The 23,675-nt window shown below is 41.9% G+C and overlaps 2 protein-coding genes across 8 annotated transcripts in view; one reads left to right on the top strand and one right to left on the bottom strand.

Moving 5' to 3' along the window:
• Nucleotides 1–80: 80 nt before the first annotated feature.
• LOC139060811 (testis-expressed protein 11-like) lies at nucleotides 81–13,730 on the bottom strand. 2 transcript variants are annotated; one of them, XM_070539981.1, is made up of 9 exons: nucleotides 12,060–13,730; nucleotides 11,324–11,418; nucleotides 9,148–9,277; nucleotides 8,381–8,457; nucleotides 7,252–7,499; nucleotides 5,608–5,815; nucleotides 4,657–4,773; nucleotides 2,837–2,929; nucleotides 81–612 (listed from the first exon to the last, which is right to left on the bottom strand). In XM_070539981.1, the coding sequence occupies exons 1-9, from the start codon at nucleotides 13,615–13,617 to the stop codon at nucleotides 394–396; spliced, it is 2,745 nt and encodes a 914-aa protein (XP_070396082.1). In that variant the 5' UTR covers nucleotides 13,618–13,730; the 3' UTR covers nucleotides 81–393. The 2 variants fall into 2 exon arrangements, with proteins under 2 accessions (XP_070396082.1, XP_070396083.1); XM_070539982.1 differs by lacking the exons at nucleotides 9,148–9,277; nucleotides 11,324–11,418.
• A 16-nt stretch (nucleotides 13,731–13,746) lies between these two features.
• gammaCOP (coat protein (coatomer) gamma) overlaps nucleotides 13,747–23,675 on the top strand; it is a 37,248-nt gene continuing 27,319 nt past the window's right edge. For 2 of the 6 annotated variants that reach the window (XM_070539984.1, XM_070539986.1), the window contains exons 1-10: nucleotides 13,797–13,894; nucleotides 14,092–14,118; nucleotides 14,660–14,709; nucleotides 15,365–15,445; nucleotides 16,775–16,926; nucleotides 18,741–18,765; nucleotides 18,830–18,880; nucleotides 19,947–20,039; nucleotides 22,645–22,731; nucleotides 23,457–23,573. In XM_070539984.1, the coding sequence (XP_070396085.1) occupies nucleotides 13,855–13,894; nucleotides 14,092–14,118; nucleotides 14,660–14,709; nucleotides 15,365–15,445; nucleotides 16,775–16,926; nucleotides 18,741–18,765; nucleotides 18,830–18,880; nucleotides 19,947–20,039; nucleotides 22,645–22,731; nucleotides 23,457–23,573 (723 nt within the window). In that variant the 5' untranslated portion in view covers nucleotides 13,797–13,854. Of the gene's footprint in view, nucleotides 13,895–14,091; nucleotides 14,119–14,659; nucleotides 14,710–15,364; nucleotides 15,446–16,774; nucleotides 16,927–18,740; nucleotides 18,766–18,829; nucleotides 18,881–19,946; nucleotides 20,040–22,644; nucleotides 22,732–23,456; nucleotides 23,574–23,675 lie in introns of all 6 variants that reach the window. The other 4 variants (XM_070539987.1, XM_070539988.1, XM_070539985.1 and 1 more) reach the window with 4 other exon arrangements.

The raw sequence follows: 23,675 nt of genomic DNA on the forward strand, positions 1-23,675 counted from the left end.
AGAAATTGTTACTTTATATCCATCCAGGTTCACTTGATTATGAAGGTTGTTTGAAAGAACAGTCAGTACACAGTGGCATGGTCTTTTTAAAACTCTTTTTTTATGCATGAACAAATGTCCAGTCTTAACAGGAAATTGTCTGTGAAAACATGGCCTAAGCTGCTTTTTGATCAAACACATGCACCCAACTGCGAAGGTATAACAGAGGCCGGTTCATACTTGTGAAGGAGGTTACAAGGGTGTCTCAGTTGCAAAGTACATTCGCAACAAGTGTCAGTCTTCACGACTGATCATGAATAGACTTTGCTCAAGGCCAAGCTTCTAGCCAGAAATAAGTGTGCCGACTTGGCAAGTTACAAAGAGTGGGAACTAAGGTTAACTGAAGTGCAGAAACTATTGGTGATCTTCGTTAGTTGAAGACAGATGCGCAATTTCCTCGTTGAGTAGACCTTGGTATCGGGAGAGAAGGCTCTGCTGGTATGCAGCCCGTAGCACTGGCAGAATGTCAACGATGCGGAGTGCACAGCTGAGGTAGCGTTTGGCACTTGGCAGGGCACCTTCCAAATACCGCTGCAGCCCTTCATTCCACACAGAGGTCATCATCCAGACGAGCTGAAAAACAAGGACAAAATGTTATTGTACAGCTCACTACTAACTTGATAGGTTCATTTGCATTCAAGTTCTGGTTTCCTTTATTTTTTCTCTCCCAACATGAAATCATTGGTATTCTCTGAAGAGGGTCTTAAAGAGACCATTCTGCTACGCTAATGTTGAAACATTCTTTTATGTTTCAATTATACTGATATATTCTGTGCCCACCCATTGCTTCCCATTTAGGAGGCGGCTACTTCATCAAGCTACTCATCATAGCAGCTTTTCATCGGTGAATCCATCATTGCATTGAAGGCAAATAAGGGTTGACTTGATTTGACAATAAAAAGCAACATATAGGTTAACTTATACTGGTGATGTATTTCTTCAGGACTTGATTCGCATTTATTTGTTGGATAAAGGGTAATTATTAACATGAAAGTTTAACTGCCGTTTTCCTTGGAATTTTGCGCTTGAACTGCAGCACCAGTATGCTGCATGGTATGACATTTCATTTTTTTCATTCACATGTTTAGGCCATTGTTCCTGGAAGTTCTCAAAACTTGCCTGGTTAAATTTTTGGTTCCTTGAGAAAGCAATGTACAAGGTCTGTCTGAAAAGTAATGAGACACTGTCTCTTGTGAGGGCTATGAGCAAAATTGAGATAAGCTTATTTAGTCGAGTAATACAATGTCTTGCTAGTATATGACTAATCTCAGGTTTCTGCAGCCGCTTACTTTTTCTGATCATATTTTTTTTTTACACCATTGTATTTGCAAGCCATTCATCTGTAAAAACTGAAACCTGAAAGCAGCCTGAAATTCCTGGTTCACTTTGGGAAAATTAGGTCAGAGGCACTCCAAATGTTTTGGCAAGTGTACAGCAATGACACCATGTTATGCATATGTGTGTTTGAGTGGCACAAGAGGTTCAGAGAGGGTTGTGAGGAAGTGGAAGATGATTCAAGAAGAGGGAGGACTTCAACAAACCGGAATGGCAGTAACATCGACTGAGTAAGGCAGCTCTTGTATGCTGACCGGCGGCTGGCTGTTTGAATGATCACCAGTCGTTCAAGCATGTGAAAGGACAGTGTTTGGAGGATAAATACTGATTTTGGCATGCAAAAAACTTTTGTAAAGATGGCACCACAGCTGTTGAATTTGGATTAATTAGAAATGCCATGCGTCCGCATATCGTCTCATGTTTTCAAACCTAGCCCAAGTTGCTTTGCCAAGTCATTACCAGTGATGAAATGTGGATTTTTGAGTACGACCCAGAATCCAAGAACCAGAGATGTCAGCAGAAGTCTCCATTGTCGCCAAGGTGGAATAAAGTAAAGCAGTCCAAGTCAAAAATGGAAGTCATGCTGCTCACATTTTTCGATGTCAGATCCAGAGTTTCGCCACAGGCTCAGGCAATAAATCAGCAAATTTACAAATAGATTTTGTGCTGTGTGCTTCACTCAGCACATGAGAAGAGACCTGAGCTGTGGTGAGACAAATTATGGCTGTTGCATCAAGAGCATCTGGCAGTTTCTGGCCAAGAGGAACATCGCAGGCCTATAATGACCAAATTATGTCCCTGAACTTGCACACTGAGACTTTTTTATTATTCTCCATGCTCAGGGGAACTATCAAAACAGCCTGTTTTAAGGAATGGAGGTCATCAAGAGAGCCGCAACGATGAAACTGCAGAACTTCCCTGAAGATCAAACCTTCAAGTAGTGCATAGAGGCATGGCAGAGACAGATGAAAATGTGTGTGACACTGAAGGGGGATTACTCTGAAGGAACATAATATAGTTTGTCATGTGGAACAGAAATAAATTGTTGGTGACATCAATCTTGTTACTTTTCAGACAGACCTCCTAATTTCTTGTTATTTATGGACTGTTAACTAGTTCTTTGTGTGTATGAAATGTTTAAGTGCACACAGATCACCAACTTATGCCTGCCCCAAACTAGTGACCAGGCATTATCCTTAATTATGTTTATAGTACTAAAGTAATCATTGTCGGCATGCAGCGTACACATATTAACCCTAGATAAACTATCTCATTTGCAAATATGAACTAGCTCGCATCGCATGCAGCGCTGCTGCAGATGTGCAAATAATCACTCATGTTCGCACATGCTGGTCTGGCTGATAAGAATGACATCCTCTTGGAGAACTGTCTGTCACAGTGAATCGGAATATAAAACCACACTTGAAAAGCATTCAGTTGGGGCATACGCCAAGTAACTTGCCTCTGTCTCTGGGAAAGTCACCGAGTGATTCAGCCTGATAACTTCATCGGTACAAGCCACAACTCCATCCTCATCTCGTGAATCCAGCAGTGCCTACAAGCAATCAGTCGTTTCTATTATGAGGCTTCAAAACAGTTTCGGCAGGGTTTACAAGTGCCTATGGACTAATTAAGCATGGCTTTTGACTTCCTGACAGAGCAAAATATATGCAAAATTCTGAATTATGAGTAGAGGTGCACAATTTTCTCAACACCTAACCCTTGTAAACAACAGTGCCTGAAAAATTATTATTTAGGAGCCGCGTGCACGTTTACTCCTCTAGCTTGGCCTGACTGCACACAGCTGTCAGCGCGGCTGAGAGTATATGCGGCCACGCATCCTATCTTGGAGGTAATCTATGGTAGGTGCAAGGATAAGGCGAGCCAAGATGGCTGTTGGATTCATATGCGCTATCCTCCCACACACATACTGCTGGAGGTTGCATAATCTCGAGTTTTGAGACGTGTTGAAGTGAGAGGCTGATGCAGTGTTTGCTCCCCTCTGACCGCCAACAAGCGTTTGTGATCATCGAGCGAGATTTGTTCATTTTTGCCGTGCGCGCATGACACCATGCCTGTTAATTTTATTAGTAAGCAAAAGTCTACTGCAATTTACACAGCCAATAAAACTTCGAACCTTTGTCCAATGCCGTGCTCTATTGCTATCAATGCTTAGCCTTTCATCTGTAACTGTGACTTTTTTTTTTCATAGAACTGATACTAGAAACAATGTAACGGCTACAGAAATTTTGGACGCTCTACCGTAACTCGAGCATGACACGCACATGTGATGTCGTAAATTTACAACAAACATAGCAGCCGTGAACAAGAGATTGTCACCTGTCACCTCGCCTTCATAAGATTTTTAAAAAAGCTTTCTTTGTGGTATCCAACAAGTTTTAATACTTTATTGATAGGTCTGGTGTGGAGAGTGATCCCAAGCCCACTCATATGTCATTCCACTCCAGGCCACTCCAGGCAACACTATCAGCCACGGAAGGGTGGATGCGAAAGCTTCGCACGCTTTGATCGCTTCGTGCTGCTGTTGTGAAGGTATAATCAACATGGCACGAAACTGTATCTTTGGTCACTACCTTCCAAATTCAAAAACATGATTTTTTTTTCTTTGTTATTGTCACTGAAATTAGTTTTTTTCCAATTGCCCAATAATTTGGACGTTTTCACAGCCCCTTCCGTGCAAGAAAATAATTCAGCAACAGTACTTATTTGCATAAAAGGTCGAATTTCAATATAACAAAGTGCCAATATGACCAACTTCATTATATCGAGGTTTAATTATGTCACTGAGCATGTTAGCGATTCATTTCACTGGACCTGTGCACAATTTTAAAGGATGAGGACTGACAAATCAGGGATGAAGCACTGCCTCCCAACAAGATTTTATTGCCATACGATGGAAATGTACTATGTGCAAACTAGTACAGTTTGCTCACGTGCAATGGGCCAGATGCTCTAAGATAAACAGTAAATGAAAACAAACACAATACATCAACTGATGAAAAGGCACAAATGCAACTACATGCCTTATAGATAATGGTTGTGGCACGTAAAACCCCAGAGTTCTTTTGTCCTTGTGTCTTAAGTCCTTGTCCTTTCGATTGCACACTGGTCTACTGAAAGCTACGAGACCACTCTGAGTACTCTGAATGAAGGGCAATGCATGGACATCCATGCTTTTAGAACAAAACTACAGAATGCACCTGTAGAAACATTTAGGATTAATGTTTCGTTCACCTTAATAGTGAACTGCACCCGACTTGCCTGAAAGAACAGGTGATAGTACTTGACCAGCTTGTCTGGTTGATTCTGCGTTGCTGTGAGATCAATGCAGCGTCGCAGCAAGGTCACAGAAAGTGAGCTCTCCCTGCTGCCAGCATCCTGCGCAAAGTTGCCCTGCTTGCCACAATGTACATAATGTATTCCCGCTTTTGCAGAACATAGTTGCTCTGTCTGGCAAAGGCAAATTAATGTGGCATGACACAAGTAATGGGCCATTCGTTACTGAAGGATTCAAGAGCTCGGCAGCTTGTTGTGCATTTGTGTGCATCAGCACATACAAAAGGAAGGAAAGACACAACAAAGAATGCCAAGGCCATATTTATGCATTGATTGTTTTCGTGTTTCATTCTTTTTTGCCTTCACTTTTGATTAGCATGACACCAAGCTTTCGTTATCGCCTGTATCAGCCACTTGCTGTGACCACTGGCAAAAAAATGGATAAAATCAAAGAAAAAGAATCTTTACATTATAAAGTCAAACCTCATTATAACTGATTATCGGATATCAAATCAAATCATTTATTTTGTATAGGCAAGGGGATCTGCAGTAAAGGGTTTTTGATAGCTCGACATAGCCGAATTTTCCTGACAAGAGCAGCTTGCCAAGAAGTAATGCTAAAATTTTTCTATCTGATATTAATGTATAACAAATATATCCTTATAATGAATATAGGATATTACAAATGTATTTCCATGCTTGACGCAACTTTGCTACAACAAGGTTCAACTTTACAGCCCCAGTGCTTCACTCAGAAAACACCATCCCACACACTCATCTAGTGATATTGGGTGAACATGGGCCAACTTCAACAGAAAAGTGAATCGGGCACTGCTTTACTAGTGAAGCACTGCCCTATCGTATGTTGCCAATGCTAAACTATCGAGGAATGTTGACAAACTAGCATAACTGAACATCTTGTTGTGATGACGTCACCTGGCAGATGGCAACGAATTGCTCGAGAAGCTCTGTGTTGTCCCCCGAGAAAGAAATGACCTCATCCGTCACAGCTTTGCTGTTAGCTGCTCCTCCTCCACATACGACAGCTTCGAACTCAGCAGCAAGAAGCATTCCAGCTAGCTGCCTGTTGTCCCGCCAGGCAGGGTTCACTTCCTTGAGCTTCTCTGCAATTTGATGAACTTCCCTGTTGGGGACACGGCACTACTAGTCATTCATTTGCCATATCCCAAGTCACTGCCCTTCTCTAAAACGTCAATAACCAACCCATCTTTCTCGAAAATATAAATTTCACAAAATGCCCCGAGCAACTTGCCCACCACTAAAGCATGTCCTGCAGAATGTACCATAGAGCCACAGGTCACCGTGCATGTTAGGTGCTCTTACAGTGACCAATGCAGCATTGTACTCTTTTGTTTTGTGCACAAATGCATGTTTGCCGAATAAATGCGGCAAGCATACCTGGTCATTCAATCATTCATCATGCATGTCAGGTTAGCTGTTGGTCACTCAGCAATTCTAAAGCTCAGCTTACAATTATTTTTCAGCTTGCACGCCAAATAATGACAACCATTCCTTTTGTAATGAATTTTGCCTGGCAAGCATACCTGGTCATTCACTCATTCATCATGCATGTCAGGTTAGCTGTTGGTCACTCAGCAATTCTAAAGCTCACCTTACGATTATTTTTCAGCTAGCACGCCAAATAATCACAACCATTCCTTTTGTAATGAATTTTGCCTGCGATGGAGTTTGGTGATGACTCAAGACATTCTGATATTTATAAATGACTTTCTTTTAATTTCGTTTTGTTTGCATACTAACATTTACATAATATATTTAGAGCATAGCAGAAACATTTACCAAAGTAATAATTCAGACATAGATGAGTCATTATTTTGATATTTCGGCTAAAGCTCCATTTGTTGAATGATTGTATACCTGCAACACTGTTCTACAACTGCCTAATTGAGATGGGCTTTTCTATATATTGAAACTCATTTTTCCTCAGGAAAGCAGCAGTACCACAACAGAACTTTTACAGCCGAAATAAAATATTTTACGGGAAAACATTCACGGAGCATTGTGTAATTAAGCTGATCGTACATTTGATATATATATAATAATTGTAGTGCGGCAGTTTGCGAAGGATAAGAGAAATCAGGCTATGTTTTTTTAATCCACCAAAACAAGGAAAACATGGAAGTGGAGCATTTTAAGATATTTTTAACACCATATTACTGTATGTTAGCACATTTCTTACACTGTATTTTTGTATATGTATTCACATATGTATTCTAACTATTGTATATTATAATCTTTGAGTGTACTATTACCCTTACACAATGCCTCTAGGGCCCTGTAAGGTATCTTTAAATAAATAAATAAATAAATAAATAAATAAATAAATAAATAAATAAATAAATAAATAAATAAATAATGAGACTTGCTGGAAAGTTCGGATTTTATTCTGTTCTGCTACCATCTATTTTTGATTATGCTGAAGATGCAAGAAGCGTTGTGGTAAAGCAATTTTTTTCAAACAAAATCTGGTGCCACATGAAGGCAACATCGAAACTTTGGCTGCACTTTATTGTGCTCAGTATGGTTGGAGTACATCACCTAAGAATTCTTTGCCTGAGCTGTGTGTCAGCCACGTGTTTCCTGGACGCAGTGACTCCCGACAGCATTGCCATGATGGCATAGGTGGTGATCCGCTTGGTGGTGTCTCGACGGCCATGAACGCTGAGCATCAGCCTGAAACTGTGCCCCAGAAGGTGGAACTGCTGCTCGGAATTCACTTCTGGCAGCAACGCTAGGTTCCAGCACACGGTGGCGAACCACTGGCTCTGCTCTGCATGCCATCTGTCCTGTGTGAAGAATTAGACGAACCGAAGAGCTGGAGTTCTCAGTTAAGTGAACAACCATATGAAGCTAACAAGCAACAAAGGCTAAATACATGAGGGTAAATTAACATGTTCTTTGATAGAGCTGCCAAATAACAACGAAAAAATTTAGATGAGAGTCAAGTTAGCAACAAGCTTCATATTCTTATTACAGCAAAACCTTGTTATAATGAAACCACATACGACGCGAAAGTACCTTCGTTATATCCGATATTCGTTATAAACGGATATTCGTTATATGCCATTGGGATACATATTTCGTTACATCCGATAATTCGTTATAGACATCTTATTGAGGTATGAAAGAAAAGGGGAAAGGAAAGTGGAAGAAAAGGCAAATTTTGCACTGGTCAGTGCCAAGAAAATGAAAGGTAGAAATTGGCATCTACCTGAACAGTATCATGATGATGCAAAGAAAATCCATACAAGTTTCCCAGAAAAAAAAAAAGATTCGAAGTTGGAAAAAGAAGAGTCATGCATGCTTCTGCAGAACTGATTTGTCATGGTCAGTGCCAAGCTTTGTATAGTGTCTTTCCACTCCCATACCTCAGACAGAGAGAGGATTCATGAATAAAATATGGGATAATGGAGACAATTTTCACAGGTGTATGGAAGTTTGAAGTGATCAACAATGCTTGAACCAAAAAAAAGAAGCCTCAGCCTGTTGCAAACATTTTGATATGCAGGCTTGTCTTCGTTGGGGTGCTGATGAAGACAAGTCCCTTTGTCAAAGCATTGGCTCCAGCTTTGTTTTGCTGCTATTGATCAGATGTGCTATAAGGGCATAGTATATCTGCTCTGCTGTGATACAGCTATGACAACTGAGTGAAACTAATGCAACTTACGTTCTCACAGACAAACAGGATAGAGGCTGCCTTTTCAATGCAGTCACTCACTTCTTCGTAAATATTGGTAACCTGTTCTGTAATGAAAAGACATATATGCATTAACTGTGACTTTCCTTCGGATGCACAATAATCTCTAATGCTATATTGTGAAAACGCACAGCATGCTCATAAGGACAACAAGCAACAGCTTCAAAGCCTGTACACAATGCGAGGTCAATTCGGAAGAGCTATATATACTGTGCGCATTTCTGTAGTGACCGTCTCAAGCTGATAACAAGAGAGTATTCAAGAAAAATTAATAATTTTCCAGATAAAATTTCTGTATACTTAATTTTCCCACAGTGTAGAAACATGTTACCTGGAACAGCAATTAATGCATTTCACTGCACATTTTCAATTTGCATTTCTCGGAATTAGTGCTGGGCACACACTCTCTAGCAAACCATTACATTGCATGTAATTTTACACTTAGATGCTCCCTAAAGTCATTAAATAAAAGCTGATCAAGGTTACGTTACTTGATTAGTGGCAGTAGGCTTGAGTAAACATGTGACAATCATTGATGAACTTAAAGAATATTTACTCTTTAATTATCTAGTTTTAATTACTTCAAGGCACATGTTTCCAGCTGTGTAATTGAGTCCAATCAATGCTCAGTGTGTACCTGCTTAGTGGTAATCTGCTAAACAGTGCTTAGCTTAAAACGCCAAGATTCATGTGTGTCAAGGACATCTGCGTGTCAAGAATTCACAGATCAAGAGTACCAATGTTTATGAGACAGAGTGCGACTACGCATTGCAGGCACTTCAGCTGCATCTCTGCCATGGCTGGGTTGGTTTCTGGAGGCAAGGCCATCTGCTTTAACACATCCTTGGTGAGGTCCAGCTTGCCTGCCTGCAACGTTTTTTGCCACATTGAAAAGCTCTAACGGGGTACAATGCAGACTTGAATGCACATACATGCTGCTGCTGTTACTATTATTTGTGCATACATACATGCCATTCAAAACCATTATACGAATTGCAGAAGTACTCAGTTTTGGACCAGTAAGTTACTTAGTTGTTAGTTTAAACTTTTTTAAAACAGGGTTGAAGTACCTCAGACAGGCTGGCCAACGTTTCGATAGGTGGACCTATCTTCGTCAAAGGCGGCCTCGTCATCCTCGGCGTGTTAGTTTTAAAGGGTTAGTGCAGTGACGTCACGTGCGGGTGTTGTCGCTGGCGGCTGGTTTTAAAGAGAGAGATTACAAGAGGGAACAGGCGCTGCCGTCCGACGTCTGTGAGCCTCATTCTCAAGACGAAGGGACAGTTGCAGACTTGCTTTTATTGCTGTAGCTTGTTTTTCATTTGCTGTTTTAACTTTTTTTTTCATAGAGGTTGTGCCATGAGTTTTCCCCTTATGTACATAGCTACTTTTTCGCAATTGTGAAAGAAAAAGTGTGCACACTTGTTCCAATGGTGGCAGAATAATTGTATACAAGTTTTTCACTTCCAGGTGGCGCATGTGATAAGTTTACTTCTTTATGTTGGCTCCCTGTCATTTCTTGCAATAAAACTAGGTAATTTGCACTGTCCCATCTTTCTTTCCGTTCTTCCTGTTGTATCTTGTGCAGCACGTTGCTCGATTGTCCATTATATATTGTCCAAATTTTCTTAATTTTAAGGCATGACATTTAATCTCTGGACAGAAAACTGTCAAGCTGAACACTTATACTGAATTGAAAAATCATAGTTACATTTTTCAGTTCCATAAGGTCATGTTTTAAATGCACATGTTTGATCTCAATAATTATGAAAGCAGAAAAACAGCTTGATCTGGGAAAGCTGGCTCATGATTGACCTGAATGTTTTCCAGCAGTACAAAAATAGAAACATGGAATGTATAGTAGGCTCACAATGATCATATATGTACCCAATATGTTCCTTCATCTTCTTCTGTTAGAAAATTGTTATATAAAAGTGCTTATAGTTAAATGACACTTTGTTGAGTCTTGCTTATATATAACTATGAAGAAAAATAATAAACAAGCTGCAATATAGTCTGTTATGTCAGAAAAGAAAGCGTTTATGTATTTCAAAGTGCTAATTGAGAATTAAGTACTTAATATCTATAGGGCGGTAAATTGCTATCCCTGTTTGTGCAATATTCAGAGCTATGTTTTTGTTACAAAAGACTAATTAAGTTAATAATGAACGAAATAGTGGATGTCTTGGCGTGAACCATATCGGAACACAAAAAAATCTTCAAGCACCGAATTATCTGTTGTATTTAGTAGTTCACAACAGTACCTACATTTAAATGACTACAAAATGTTAGGGAAAACACGGGGAATGCGGGAGATGGAAATTCAAGATGATGAGCAAAAAGAGAACAAGGTGAAAGCAGAAGCGAACATTTCAACAAGTGGACTTGTCTGACAAGTCCACTTGTCGAAACGTTTGCTCCTGCTTTAACCTTGTTCTCATTTTGCTCATTGTACAAAATGTTAATGTGACAGTCCTGATAAAACTGGTCCTGCAATGCCTTGTTTTACTTACAGTCACTGAAGTGATTTTCCCATTAATCTGTTTTCATTTCTTACTCAATGTAACTGTTTCAGAGTGGGAACTGTGCCTTTTAAAAATTCTGATGTTTCTTAATTTTGTGTCATTATGGCACATTGTGGTGCATGTGTGTATATATATATGCTGAAACATAATATGATATGAAATATGGCTATGCTATCTTCGCAATGTAGCACATACATGTACTATATATCTCAAATGACTAAATGGCCAGAGATAAGCATAGATATAGATTTTTTCACTTTTTATATGTCTGCAAGAGCATGCAAACTATTATTACTATTATTATTATTATTATTATTATTATTCGTTTCTCTCAACACCAGCAAAGAAAACAAAAAGTGTAGTACTAAGCAATCATGCTGCATTTTCTAACCTTCAGTGTGAAGCTCCCGACATGAATGAGTGCATTTGAAACTTTCTTGATGATGTTTTCCCGCTCAAAACGGTTGGCTTCCTTGACAAGCTGGACTGGAATCATAGTGAAAGATATATAGTTACAGCATGTCACAATTAAAGGCAAGAACTTTGCACCAGCACATCACATTTACCTACAAGCTTGCTTGCATGTGTCACGCGCCTTAGTAGGTTGTTGTTAATATCAAGCTACCTGCTTTTATTTTTGTCAACAAGACTCTTACCTGACAGTGCAGCCAGGAATGATATCTAGTGGGATGCCTTCAGCATCTCTGTAACCTTTCTTCTCTTAAGGCAGGATGTAGTGCAGAAACAGCCCCACCCATGGCTTAGCATGTCCCTGCTTTTACCTTTGCACATATGATTAAAATATATTATACTGGTACTGTTACAGGATAACTAAATTTGCTCTTATAACCTTACCTAATTAAGTCATCTTTGTTACTGCTTCAATATTACACAACTAACTAATTGCTCACATCTTTACTTATAGGTTATCCTTGTTCCTGCTTTAACATACATTATGTGATGTGTGATGTGGAATTACCGATTGAACTTCACAACATTGATTTGTTCTCTATTGCTGCTCCAGTTTTGCTTGTTAATTTGATTTTTATGTGTGCATAAAAAATTATTAGGCCAGGTCGTGACCCATTCTTTTAACAAGTGCAACAAGAAACATCTGTTTGCCTTACGCAGCTTGCGAACAGCTGCAATCGCATCAGCACCGTTGTCCTCTTCGAGAGCGATCTTGAGCCTCAGGTAGCCCTTGGTCACATGGTCTGTGCCTGTATACTGATCCAAGGTGTCCTTTGCCCTGTTGGTCATTCCAAGATTCATGCTCCAATAAACCTGACAGAGCCGCAAGCTATCCACCTCCTTTCTGATGTTCTCCTCATCAAAAATGCTTTTGAACGTGGCTACAAGAGTCTCACAGTTCCTGAGCCATTCCACCGCTTCAGAGGTGCTGCCTGACTCGGCCTTGCCACAACCAAAGCGAAACAAGTAACAAAAGAGTTGCCTGAGACAATGACCAGCAAACTGTGTTGTTTTGGCACTGTCCTGGACGAGGATTCTCTGGAAGGTCAGGAAGGCACGATCCAGCTCATTGCTGTCAAGCTCAGCCTTAAGAAGTTCCACCAGCAAATACAAGGCTTCACGATCCTGGGTGAAGCGTATGTAGGCTCTCTGCAAGAACTCAATGGCTTGTTGGGCAAAGCCGTGCTCTTTTGTTGACTGGTGAATTCCAAGCACATGCCTTATCGTAATTTCTTGGTGCCTGAGGATGCAGTCTAGTGCATTTGAGAGCTGCTTGTCATTGCCGCTTTGGTAGAGGGCTTCCAGCTTCTTCGTCATGTAGTTCAACTGTCCTGGACGGTGCCAGATGGCCATATCTAAGGCGTTGGCTGCCTTTTCCCAGTGCTCCTGCTTGTCCCAAAGGAGGTAGGCGGAACCCAGGAGGTACAGCGTGTGCGCCTGCCTATTGACGTCAACAAATTTCTTGCCGAGGCAGAAGGATTCTCGGAAGTAAGAGACGGAGTGTTTGTAGTGACCACTCTTGAAGCACTGCGTGCCTGTAACGTAGGCCCTCGACGAGACGTATTTCTGCAGCATTGGAAAATCATCGCAGCACGCGTTCTTAGCGGTGTAAAGGCTCTCGAGCGCCTCTTCAGAATTCGCGGCCGTCGACGTCATCGCCGCGAAGCGGCAGACTTGCAGGACTGCTTCCGCGTGGCGTGCTCTGAGCTTTTCCTTATCTGATTTAGCATCGTCAGTTGCAACACCTTTGAAGCAACGGATCTGTTCGGCAAGCTGCTTGATGTAGCCTTCTAGCTCGCCGTACCGCGATTGTTTCAACAGAAGCAAAGCGACTACTTCAAGCGCCTGGATTCGGGAACAAAGGGCGGCTACGTAAAGTTGTGGTGTTCTCATCTTGTCCATCATGTGAGAGCTGAAGCCGAGATACATGTTCACACATTTGTACAGCACCAGTGTCGGGTCGTTGCTGGTTGAGGTTTGGAAAAACTCGGTTGTGACTGTGCGCACGCATTCGTTTAGTGCGGCTACCAAGAGTGCTGTGCCATCGTCATCGGCGACGGACAGGTACGCGTAGATGCTGTCCTTGAGGTCGGACTTGATCTCTTTGAAAACGAGATCGCTGTCAACCGCTTGGCCCCCGTCCTTGACCGAGATAAGCAGATCTCGTACCCTTTGTGCCGACTTTTCGATGACTGAAATGCAACTACTCGTCATCTCACAGCTGACAAACCTGACCTATGAAACCGAAAATGAAAGCGCGTCGCGTCAAGATGGCGGCTTGAAGACGCGTGAGCAGACGATTCTCGGCTTCGGAAGTGGCGACCTTAGCGACCTCTATGTAAAACGCGTTTCTTTTCAGCAGACGATAACGGTTTTGAGAGTATGTCATATACGTGGCTTTGAGGTGTGTGGCACCCGAGTCGGGACCGAAAGTTAGTCGCTACTCTCAAGATGTATGTATTAAAGCGTGAAAAAAAGGACGAAGAAGACGGTGAGCCGCTATTAGGCGCATATTTGGGAGTGTCTGTTATCACTTCGACCTCGTGCACGACTCCGAGCCGTCTGATTGTCCTGCTCTTCACCGCTTTTCTAACCCTAACACGGCAATGTTTACCGGCGTTATAAGCAGAACCGTGACTTTTTCCCTATAACCGCTTTTACCAATTATCAATCATCTTCGCATTGCAGCCATGTCTTCAGCAGGCGGCGATACTGGTAAGAACGTCTCGGTCCGCAGTGACTCGACGCTGACCGTTGCACAGGTGTCTGTGACAGCGACTCGGAAAGCACGATCGTTTGCCATCGCCGACGTGTTCTTGTTCGCAAGCTCAAACTTGTCATTGACGCAGTAAGAACGCTGAAGCGCGAATCGTTGACCATCTCCCTACCACCGGAGAGAGCGTATCGACCGATTGGACTGTCCTAGTTATTGTAAAACGCTGGGAGGGACATTGCTTGCTGAGATGTTCGTGTCGTTCACTCACCGCTGTGTTTTCGAAAGTGCACCTGCTATACTTGCCAACCTGTAAATCCTTCGTTATCACTGTCAGTATTCCCAAACTGTGCCCGAACCATACACAGGAGTTTTTCGTTTAAGTGCTTTGCTACAAATGTTTACCGTTATTACGAGCGCGAAACTCGTCGGAAGCCATTTCAATTGCTCCTCTGCGGGCGTGTTTTTCGTCTTCATTCGGTGCGCTCAGCTGTTTTGGGAGTGTACCGTTTCCATTCAACTTACACAGGCTCTCTGTCATAGGTGGCAGTAATCCGTTCAGCAACCTCGAAAAGACGTCAGTGCTCCAAGAGGTACGTGATTGCTACTTTACAATCGCCATTAAATGTGCTTTGTTGTAAATGTCATCAGCGCCTGTAGCGGATCGTGTAGCCTGTACCCACCCCTTGGTTTCGTTCACCGTTTTGAGAAATACGTAGTACATTGACAGCGGCTTACGTGCTGACCGATTGCGTCATGTGTAGCTAGGTGCCATTGACTGTAAACACATGTAACCATGCAAAGCGAGTATTCTGGCCGAGTTTCATACTTTTAACTAATGTGCACTAGTGATCTTGAGATACATACTTTTCTACACGTCGTCTGGGCCTTTGTTTACATTTGCGAATTTGCGTAATGTTTTCTGGGGGGGTACCCTATCGTTTCAGTGCAGTGACAACATAAACCTACTGTTGTAGTGTCTGTCATGTTATGTAGGTTTTATAAGAATTGTTATTAAATGTGCTAGTGAAGACTAACAGCGTGATGTCATTCGTGTGATTCTGCACTGCAAAGAAAACAAATGAAACTATGCATTACAAAGTAAAAAGGGAATGCCATAATGTGATACATACAAATAGTTTGTTGTAACCATTGCATTAATGCATTAACACTATCACTCGCACTTGTGTTGTGCTAGCATGCTATATGCGATGTTACGAGTGCTGATGATCATGTTGTTTGCATCAGGCTCGCACTTTCAACGAGACTCCTGTTCACCCACGGAAATGTGCGGAGATACTCACCAAGATCCTCTACCTGCTGAATCAGGTATGCTGGCATGCTTTTTCATATACATTACTGAAAAGTCTTGACTTTTGGAGCACTTGACAACAGTATAGTAATGAAAGGTAAACACACCGCTTTGCTGTGTGCTACCTTGGGGACTAAAGCAGTTTTGATAGGCAAATCTAAGCTTCAAGCAGCTACTCCATCATCTATCCTGTTGCATGGCTGTCATCTGCTGTGCTGCTACTGATTGCATGGCTTGATGTAGCAACATGACAGACAACCAAGCAAACCAGAGCAAGTGCCAAAACTTAGCAATGTCCTCTTTCCGTGTGATGACCACCTTCTCAGATCAAATCCAAGGCACGTCCTTGCGCAGAGCTCACTTGCACTGATTCCAGTATTCTTCGCACTACGAACATCGCATTCCCCATTGCAATAATCAGAGGTTCGCACGACCCTGGTTCACACCCTGGTGCTTCTGTGGCATGATGTGTGACACGACACATACAGCTCCTGGGTACCAGTATTGGAACTAGTTCGTAGAAAGCTATTACAGCAAATTATCTAGGGTGCTCAGAGGCTTGCCAGTATTACTCTTTTCGATGGTTTGGAGGCCCAGAACCTTCATTTACCGCAAAAAATAAATAATTTGAAGATGTCATACCGGCACTCTTTTCTTCCTTTAATGACAGAACATATAAATAGTTTTAAAAAAATCTTTATTTTCTACCGAAGTGTGCAAAATGCATTAAGAATAAGCACAAGCAATGCACAGAAAAAATATTTTGTGCAAACATTTTCAACAATAGGGGAGGACACACTATGCAGAAAACTGGAAGTGGGCTTTTGGAATTTGTAAGGACAGCTCTCGTTATGTGTGAATTATTGGTGTACATTTCATTTGCTTTACGTCACATGTTCAGCACCTCTGCAGCTAGAGATTTTGCGTCAATCTCTCCTGACCACACTTTTTCTCCTCATCCCGTGTTCCAGCTCTAAACCAACAAATGGTGCTTGCTGTGCGTCATTCAGTATTGACAAAACATTTAGCCAGAAACTTCGTGCTCATTACCAAAACTCTGCATGAAAAAATTTTTTTTTTGGTATGTTGCCTGCAGGCAACACTCGTCAGTAAAGGATTAAGAGCAAAATGCTTGTTTACACCTGCTACAGAACAACTTTAAAAATGAGTGAATAAATAAATAAACAAACAATTGGAATTTTGAGGAAAGAAGTATTTTTAATACCTTTCATCAAATTTTAGTATCATTGACTTTAATATTATTTCCCAAAGTTTAAAGTTGGCAAGTCTGCATGCTTATTTTAGAAGTATGTTTAACTTAGTCTGCATGGCCTTGGCTCCAACAGGGGGAAGTCCTTGGGACAAGGGAGGCCACGGATGCATTCTTTGCTATGACCAAGCTGTTCCAGTGCCGGGATCCAGTGCTCCGGCGTCTGGTCTACCTAGGCATCAAGGAGCTCTCCAAGGTTGCCGAGGATGTCATCATTGTGACCAGCAGGTGAGCTACACGACTTTTGGGAACTATGCAGACAATAGAACCTAGCTGGTATGCTTTTTGTGGAAAAGGACATGAGAACCACGAAAGCTTAATAGCGTGTTTATGAGCTCTTTGCAAAGACCGCACAGTTGCAACATAGTGGCCAGAAAAATGTAGCACTCAGGGACTATCAGCTGAGTTATGCTATTACCTTCATTTGCGACATCATAAAAATATTTGTTGTGTCTTGAAGGCCTTCGCTGAAAAAGAAAAGCACTTTAAATTGTTTTTGCTCTTATCATTTTTAGCATGTTTTCTTCATGTTCATGCAAAATCATTGAGTTGGTAGTTTGCGCTCAGCTACATCACTTCCTTTTTTGTGTGTTTCTTTGTGTCAAGGTCCTAATATGTAATGCAACAAACACTTTAGTGAGGCACTACCTAAAAGCCTAGCAGCAGGCTTTTTCAAGCATCGTAAGGGCTGTGGATGGTGCAGAACTAACAGGATGCGCAAAGCATTTCTTGGGGCTCTGAATTGAGTGTCATTCTTATCTCATGTACAGTACCGTGCTTTGGCTACACGTTAAGAAGTCCCAACTGTTCAAAATTTACCCGGAGCCCTCCACTATGGCATCCCTCATGAACTGCTGTGACATATTTAGGACATCAAAATCCACATAATAATTTAATTTTATGAGCAGTCATACACTGCATTGAGTGCCTCTCTAAACACAAACAGAAACCTACTTGTAATACTATACAGCAGGTACACCTTAGGTACATTGCTGCTTGTAGGCATAGGAAAAGCAAGTTCTTATGGTGTTTATTCACCGAGAAGCATGCAGGTGTCAAAATAAGTCACAAGTGATAAATATAACAGTCATTAGTAGGGCATATATAATTACCCAAACGCATTGTGCATGGCTATGGCTGTGTGGTTCCATCTAAACTGCTGCTTACGACAGATTGAGAATTGAAGGACACATTGCGGGGTGTGCTTTCGAGTGATCATTGTATTCATTTTTTAGAAATGCTGCCACAAATCAACTTCGTAAAGCTTTTCTTTTGATGAAGTAAATAGGTTCTCGGAAAATTTGGTGTGGAGGAAAGTGCATAAATTGCTGTGTTCCTGACTACAGCTGAATGCTACAAGAGAGACAAGCAGCTGTTAGCATTGTTAGACCAAATGGTAGAGCGATTGCTCGCCAGCTAACAATAGTCCTGGATTTGACTCTTGAGCCAGGATGAATTTTCCTACAATGGCAGTTTGTTTTCCAAGGGTACTGAAGTGTGTTCCTTTATAGCATTTGACTACAGTACAGTGGCTAGCAGTCCTTTTGTCCTGCATAATAGGTTAATTTTAAAAAAAGTTCAGGCACAGTAGATGACAACATAGACGAAGGCAATGGTGACATATTGCTCACCTTTCCCATGTCATTTATTGCACCTAAACACATCAAACTTCTCACTGGCAAGACCAAACCTGTGCACTTGTTGAAATTGGTTAATGTGTATGTACATCTCGAGTTCATGAAAGGAAAAATTGTCATACTCTTAACTGTAGTTTGAAGCTACAAAGGAAACCCATGTATGTTTTCTCTGAAGAAGGAAAATTCATCCTGGGTGCAGGACAATTTTTTTTTCCAGGACAAAATGTTGTGCAGCTTTTTTGGGGTTTTCTTTGTAGCTTTGTGCTACAGTTAGGCAGATGACAATGTTCCTTTTCATGAACTTTCCTCCACCTTGTGGGCTTTGGCTGAACTGACTCACCATGTCTTGAGTTGATGCCATTTAGCTTTAATTGTGACCCCATTCCTTTTTTTTTTTTTTTCCAGTTTAACCAAGGATATGACCGGCAAGGTGAGATCTCATGTCGGGACCAATTTGGGCGTTCAGTGCTCACTGTAAGCACTTTTCTTGGCAGGAGGACCTTTACCGTGCAGCTGCAATACGGGCCCTCTGCAAGATCACCGATGTAAGTGCATTCACTCAGGCAAGATGTTCACTTCGGACACGCAAATTTCAGGATAAGCTTAAGCTCTGAGCAAGCAGTTTGCTCCCACTTTGCATGACAAGGAGGTGGGAGGGAGAATTCATTGAAAATTATAGTTTTTCTCAGACTCTTTCTTTTTTTTTTCTGAACTTACTTGAAAAGGCAACTTTGAACAGGCATGTAGAATTAGCTTGAATGAATTGGCATTTCAACTGCAGAGTGCATTTTGAGAACTTTTGGTGAAGCTGTGCATCCAATCACTATGTTGACCCCTGCCTGAAATTAGATGTGCTGACGGCCTTGGTTGAGTTAAGGTGCAACTCTAGGCATTTCACTGCTGAAAAAGAGATACTGCATTGCCTTCTCATAGCAATTGAAAGAGAGTGTGCCCATTTTTTAACGCTAATTAGAAGAGGCATTATGGCAGAATTTCGTGGCAATGAACTACTTGAAATAAGGCCCCTTGGTGTCTTTGTATCTGTGCCTATTTTTTGCTGTTAGAAAAAAATCTGCTGCACAGTGTTTTTTTTTTGTCTTGGTTATAATAGCCAAGGTGTTAAAAAACACAGCAACCCTGTGCAATCTGCAGTACCATCAGGGCAATAACCGCAGCCCTAATGGTCAAAACGTGTTATTGCTTTGGTTTAATTACATTAGTATTTCTCTATGGTTATAGGTTGGTCATAGTGTTCTTCCAAGCAACTCGTCACACGAAATTCAGGATGAGTCCTCTGAGAAAGTTGCCTGTTAAGAAAATCATTTGTGTTTTGTATTTTGCTTGCAGACTATCAGGTTTGTACGATATTGGCACTGGCTGGCCATCAAGTCAACTATAATATTTTCCTGTCCTCATTTCTATATTGCGGGTTCTGAAAAGCCCCCACTACGGCCAGTATAGCCCCTCATGTTGCTTTGAGATGATAAACCCCATAGTTAATCGGTCAGTCATTATCTTGCATGAATGTGTGCTTTGTTCAGCTATTGCTGGATTGAATATGACCCAGCAGCAGGCATGTTTACAGAAGCGTAATTTCTCTTTCTATTACAGAGCAGCATGCTTCAGGCAATTGAGCGTTACATGAAGCAGGCCATTGTCGACAAGAACTGTGGGGTGTCCAGTGCTGCCTTAGTGTCATCTTTGGTAAGCAGGTTCTCCTCTGTGTGTTAGAGGGCTTCAAGCAAGTGGGCTTTCTTCTCGGGCAACACCGCGCACATTTATTATGCAGAGGGCACCATTGTAACTGTACTTGGCACACTTTATTTAGGCCGCATGTGTGAAAGTACCTTCTAGCTGCAGGGTGTGGCAATGGATGCTTTAACCTTTGTGAAAGGAGCGGAATGTGCTGCAGGTGGTTTGTAGGAAATAAAGCATCGAGCAATCCACTAAATGACTAGCACTCGCCGACTCTACATGTCGTTCAAGAGGGGGGGAGGGGGCTCACGTTGCAGCGCACTCTCCTCCTTATAGAATTTATCGAGGATCAAATACATGAATAATAACTGCATTGCCATTGCCAAAGATGCTGCAAACGAATTTTTTAACGCTACGCACTGTAAAGACAAGTAAAATATGTATTTTTTCATAAAAGAATATACTCGGTTGCCCTAAAAATTGTGCCCGAAATTACTGATATCAATGCTTCCATGTCTTTTGCCTATTTAATAAATAAAGAACATATTATACAAACTTTAGAACTGTATCAGCGAAACCAGCAAAGCAGTGGCTGCCGCTGATATGAGAAATGTAAAGGCTGTGAAATGAACAAGTTGAGGACAAATATTTTAATGGAACTTTGTAATTCAAGAACCCTGTTTACATGTTTGTACCTATTCAACGGCCAGGGAAAAATCTCAGTGACGCTGTCCTTTGTTCTAATGTATTGCGCAGACAATGTTGTCACCGGTCGTGTATTGTAATTGCCCCGAAATTATAGTCGCAACAGAGAGCACATATAGAAGGCAGGCTTTTTGCAAAATATACGAGGGCGGGTAAAATGAAAGCGAGCGAATGCGAATATATGACAAATGGGGTACTTTATTTAAGGGAGTCTTCATGAGCATTTAGACATATGTCCCACTGACTAATGAGTCGCATGATCCCCATCTCGCAAAACTCCTTGGGTTGCTGCTTCAAAAAGTCTGTTACTGAGTCTTTCACGTCATCATCTGACACGAATCTGGCTTCCTTGAGCTGTTTCTTCAATTGCCACAAGATGTGTAAGTTGCCGGGCGACAGGTCTGGGCTGTATGGTGGATGTTGCAGTGTTTCCCACTTGAACTTTGCCAATTATGTCTTAACCACATCGGTGACGTGGGGCGGGCATTGACGGGGAGAAAGATGACCCCATTTGTCAATTTTCCACGTCGTTTATTCTTGATTGCGACACACAGCCTATCCGGCATTTCACAATATCAGGAATGATTGGTAGTCTCTCCAGGTTTAGCAAATTCAATCAGTAATGGCCCCTGACGATCGAGAAAGAAAATTTAAAATAATAATAATAATAAAAAAGTCAGCACTTTCCCGGCGGAAATGATGACCTTTGCCTTCTTTGGGGGTTTGTGAATTTGAATGTTTCCATTATATGATGGAAATATATAATGCGTGCGAGGCCAGAGGGGATGCAGATAGAATTGTAGAGAAGAGAAGAAGGAGAGGGATGAGAAGAGGCAGTTCCCATGCAAGAGAGGAGGGGGAGGTGTCTTGAGAAGGCAAGGAAACCCCACTACTATACAACAGAGGTTGTGGGGAAACAGGATAAGCTTAAGTTCAAGGTATGGTACAGTACGCTGCTGCTATTTGTGAAAAATAAACGCCATGCAAATATGTCAAGCAGGCAACTTACGCAGGGCGTGCAGAAGCAGAGCCACATTAATTAAAGCGCACCGCAGGGTCCAGGAGACACTACGGATGTGGTCGACCGTCAAATCAACACTTCTATGGCCGCTGCATTAGCTTTGCGGCTATGGTATTGCTAGAGGTCGTGGATTTGATCCCAATTGCAGCAGCCACATTTCGACGGGGGCAAAATTGAAAACGCATGTGCACTTAGATTTGGAGCACGTTAAAGAACATCACGGTGTCAAGATTATCCGGAGTCCGCCACTACGGCGTGCCTCATAATCGGGGTGTGGTTTTGGCACGTACAGCCCCACAATCCAATTCAAGTGTAATACTTCTGCCACAATGCGATGTGCCATGTGAGGCAATGACAATGCTTAACCCTTTTAGAGGTTATAAAATATGCCGCACAACAGCGCTTCAAGCAAACACCTCTCCCTGTGTGTTCTGTCTACTGCGCAGACAAACAGCAGCGGTGCATGCAAAGTAACGTGTAACATCAACTCGCCACTCGCGTGTTAGCCTAAACGTTGAAAAAATTAAGCTTTAGCCATCAACATCACCGCCAATTATCGTCAATCAAAGCGTCCAGCACGGAAAGCTTCGCTTACATCGTTTCCCACCGTGCGTAGGATGTGCATAATTTTTTCTTCTGGGACTATCAGCTTGAAAGTTCACTTGCTTTTCTAAACTTTGCAAACTTTTTTTTAGCAGCTTTAGTTTTAGCTGTTGCAGCTGTTCGTTGCAATGCTGACAGACCGACTAGCTCTTAAGAAACACCTGTTGATGTTCCTTTCTAGTTCTCTGAACTTGCATCCTCTTCCCATTTGCCTTTCTTCAACCAAACTTCCGAAGTCTGTAAATTGCTACCAGACCAAGTTTGAGCGTGTGTATTTTTGTGCAGCATCTGATGTTTGTCAGCCCAGACGTCGTGAAGCGGTGGGTGAACGAGGCACAAGAAGCGGTCAACTCGGACAACATCATGGTTCAGGTGCGTGGTAAGATTGTCAGGGTCTTGTGTTAAAGCTCAATGACAGTAGATCAAAAAACCTTCTGTTACTATGAAAGCAACTTTAGGAAAAGCCTGTTTATGTCAGTCGTGCAAAGCTCCATTGCTGTCATGTTATCACCAGATTTGCTTGGCCATGTGTGGATATAATCTGCCATGGTGGCGTGTAGCATTGTACTGCTAAGCCCAGGGACGCGGGATCTAATCCCAGCCGTGCACTGGGTGCTCGTTAAAGAACCCCAGGTGATTAAAATTAATCTGCAGTCTCTCACTACGCTGTGCCGCATAATGCCATTGTGGTTTTTGCAAGTAGAATCCCAGAATTTATGTGTAGATGTAGCACTATCGTAACCCTCTGCTGTGTTTTTGAGGATCACGTCATGTCATGTCATAAAAAAATGACAATGCGGACTGGCGGTTTCTGGTATAAATAGCATGATGTGGCATGCGTGAGCCAGTGACGAAAAGAAGGGATCTGTAGAAGAATGATAAAGAAATCTGACCCCTAATAATTCTGTTTTTATCCATGCGAAGATGTGTCTGAAAAGTTATTTTGCAGCCTTCGTAAACATTCCAATTTCAGAGTGAGTGTCCGAGATTATGCAGCTAACAAGCTGTAACCATGAATATTGGCCGTAATGGTTATGATGAAGCATATTTTTGTGCTCTGAAGAAATGGAAGAAAAATGTTAATTGTCTGTTTACAGTTCCACGCCCTGGGCCTGCTCTACCACATTCGCAAGAGCGATCGATTGGCAGTCTCCAAACTGGTCACCAAGTATGCCCGATCAGCCCTCAAGTCACCTTATGCAGTTTGTATGCTGGTGAGTGGGGAGGAACAAAGAATGCACTTAATAGGTTTAAAAGGGGTGCTGCAATATATTTTAACATTAGGATGAAATAATTTGCTTCATATCTTGCTCACT

Source organism: Dermacentor albipictus, chromosome 6, assembly GCF_038994185.2.
Source record: "Dermacentor albipictus isolate Rhodes 1998 colony chromosome 6, USDA_Dalb.pri_finalv2, whole genome shotgun sequence".
Lineage (NCBI taxonomy): Eukaryota > Metazoa > Arthropoda > Arachnida > Ixodida > Ixodidae > Dermacentor > Dermacentor albipictus.

Excerpts from the sequence above, each read along its gene's own strand:
- LOC139060811 (XM_070539981.1), bottom strand. The coding sequence starts at position 13,617 with ATGACGAGTAGTTGCATTTCAGTCATCGAAAAGTCGGCACAAAGGGTA. Across the intron at positions 5,816-7,251 it reads CTCAGGCAAAGAATTCTTAG|GGAAGTTCATCAAATTGCAG; the intron begins GTGATGTACTCC and ends TGTCCCCAACAG. Across the intron at positions 613-2,836 it reads TGACTTTCCCAGAGACAGAG|CTCGTCTGGATGATGACCTC; the intron begins GCAAGTTACTTG and ends CTTGTTTTTCAG.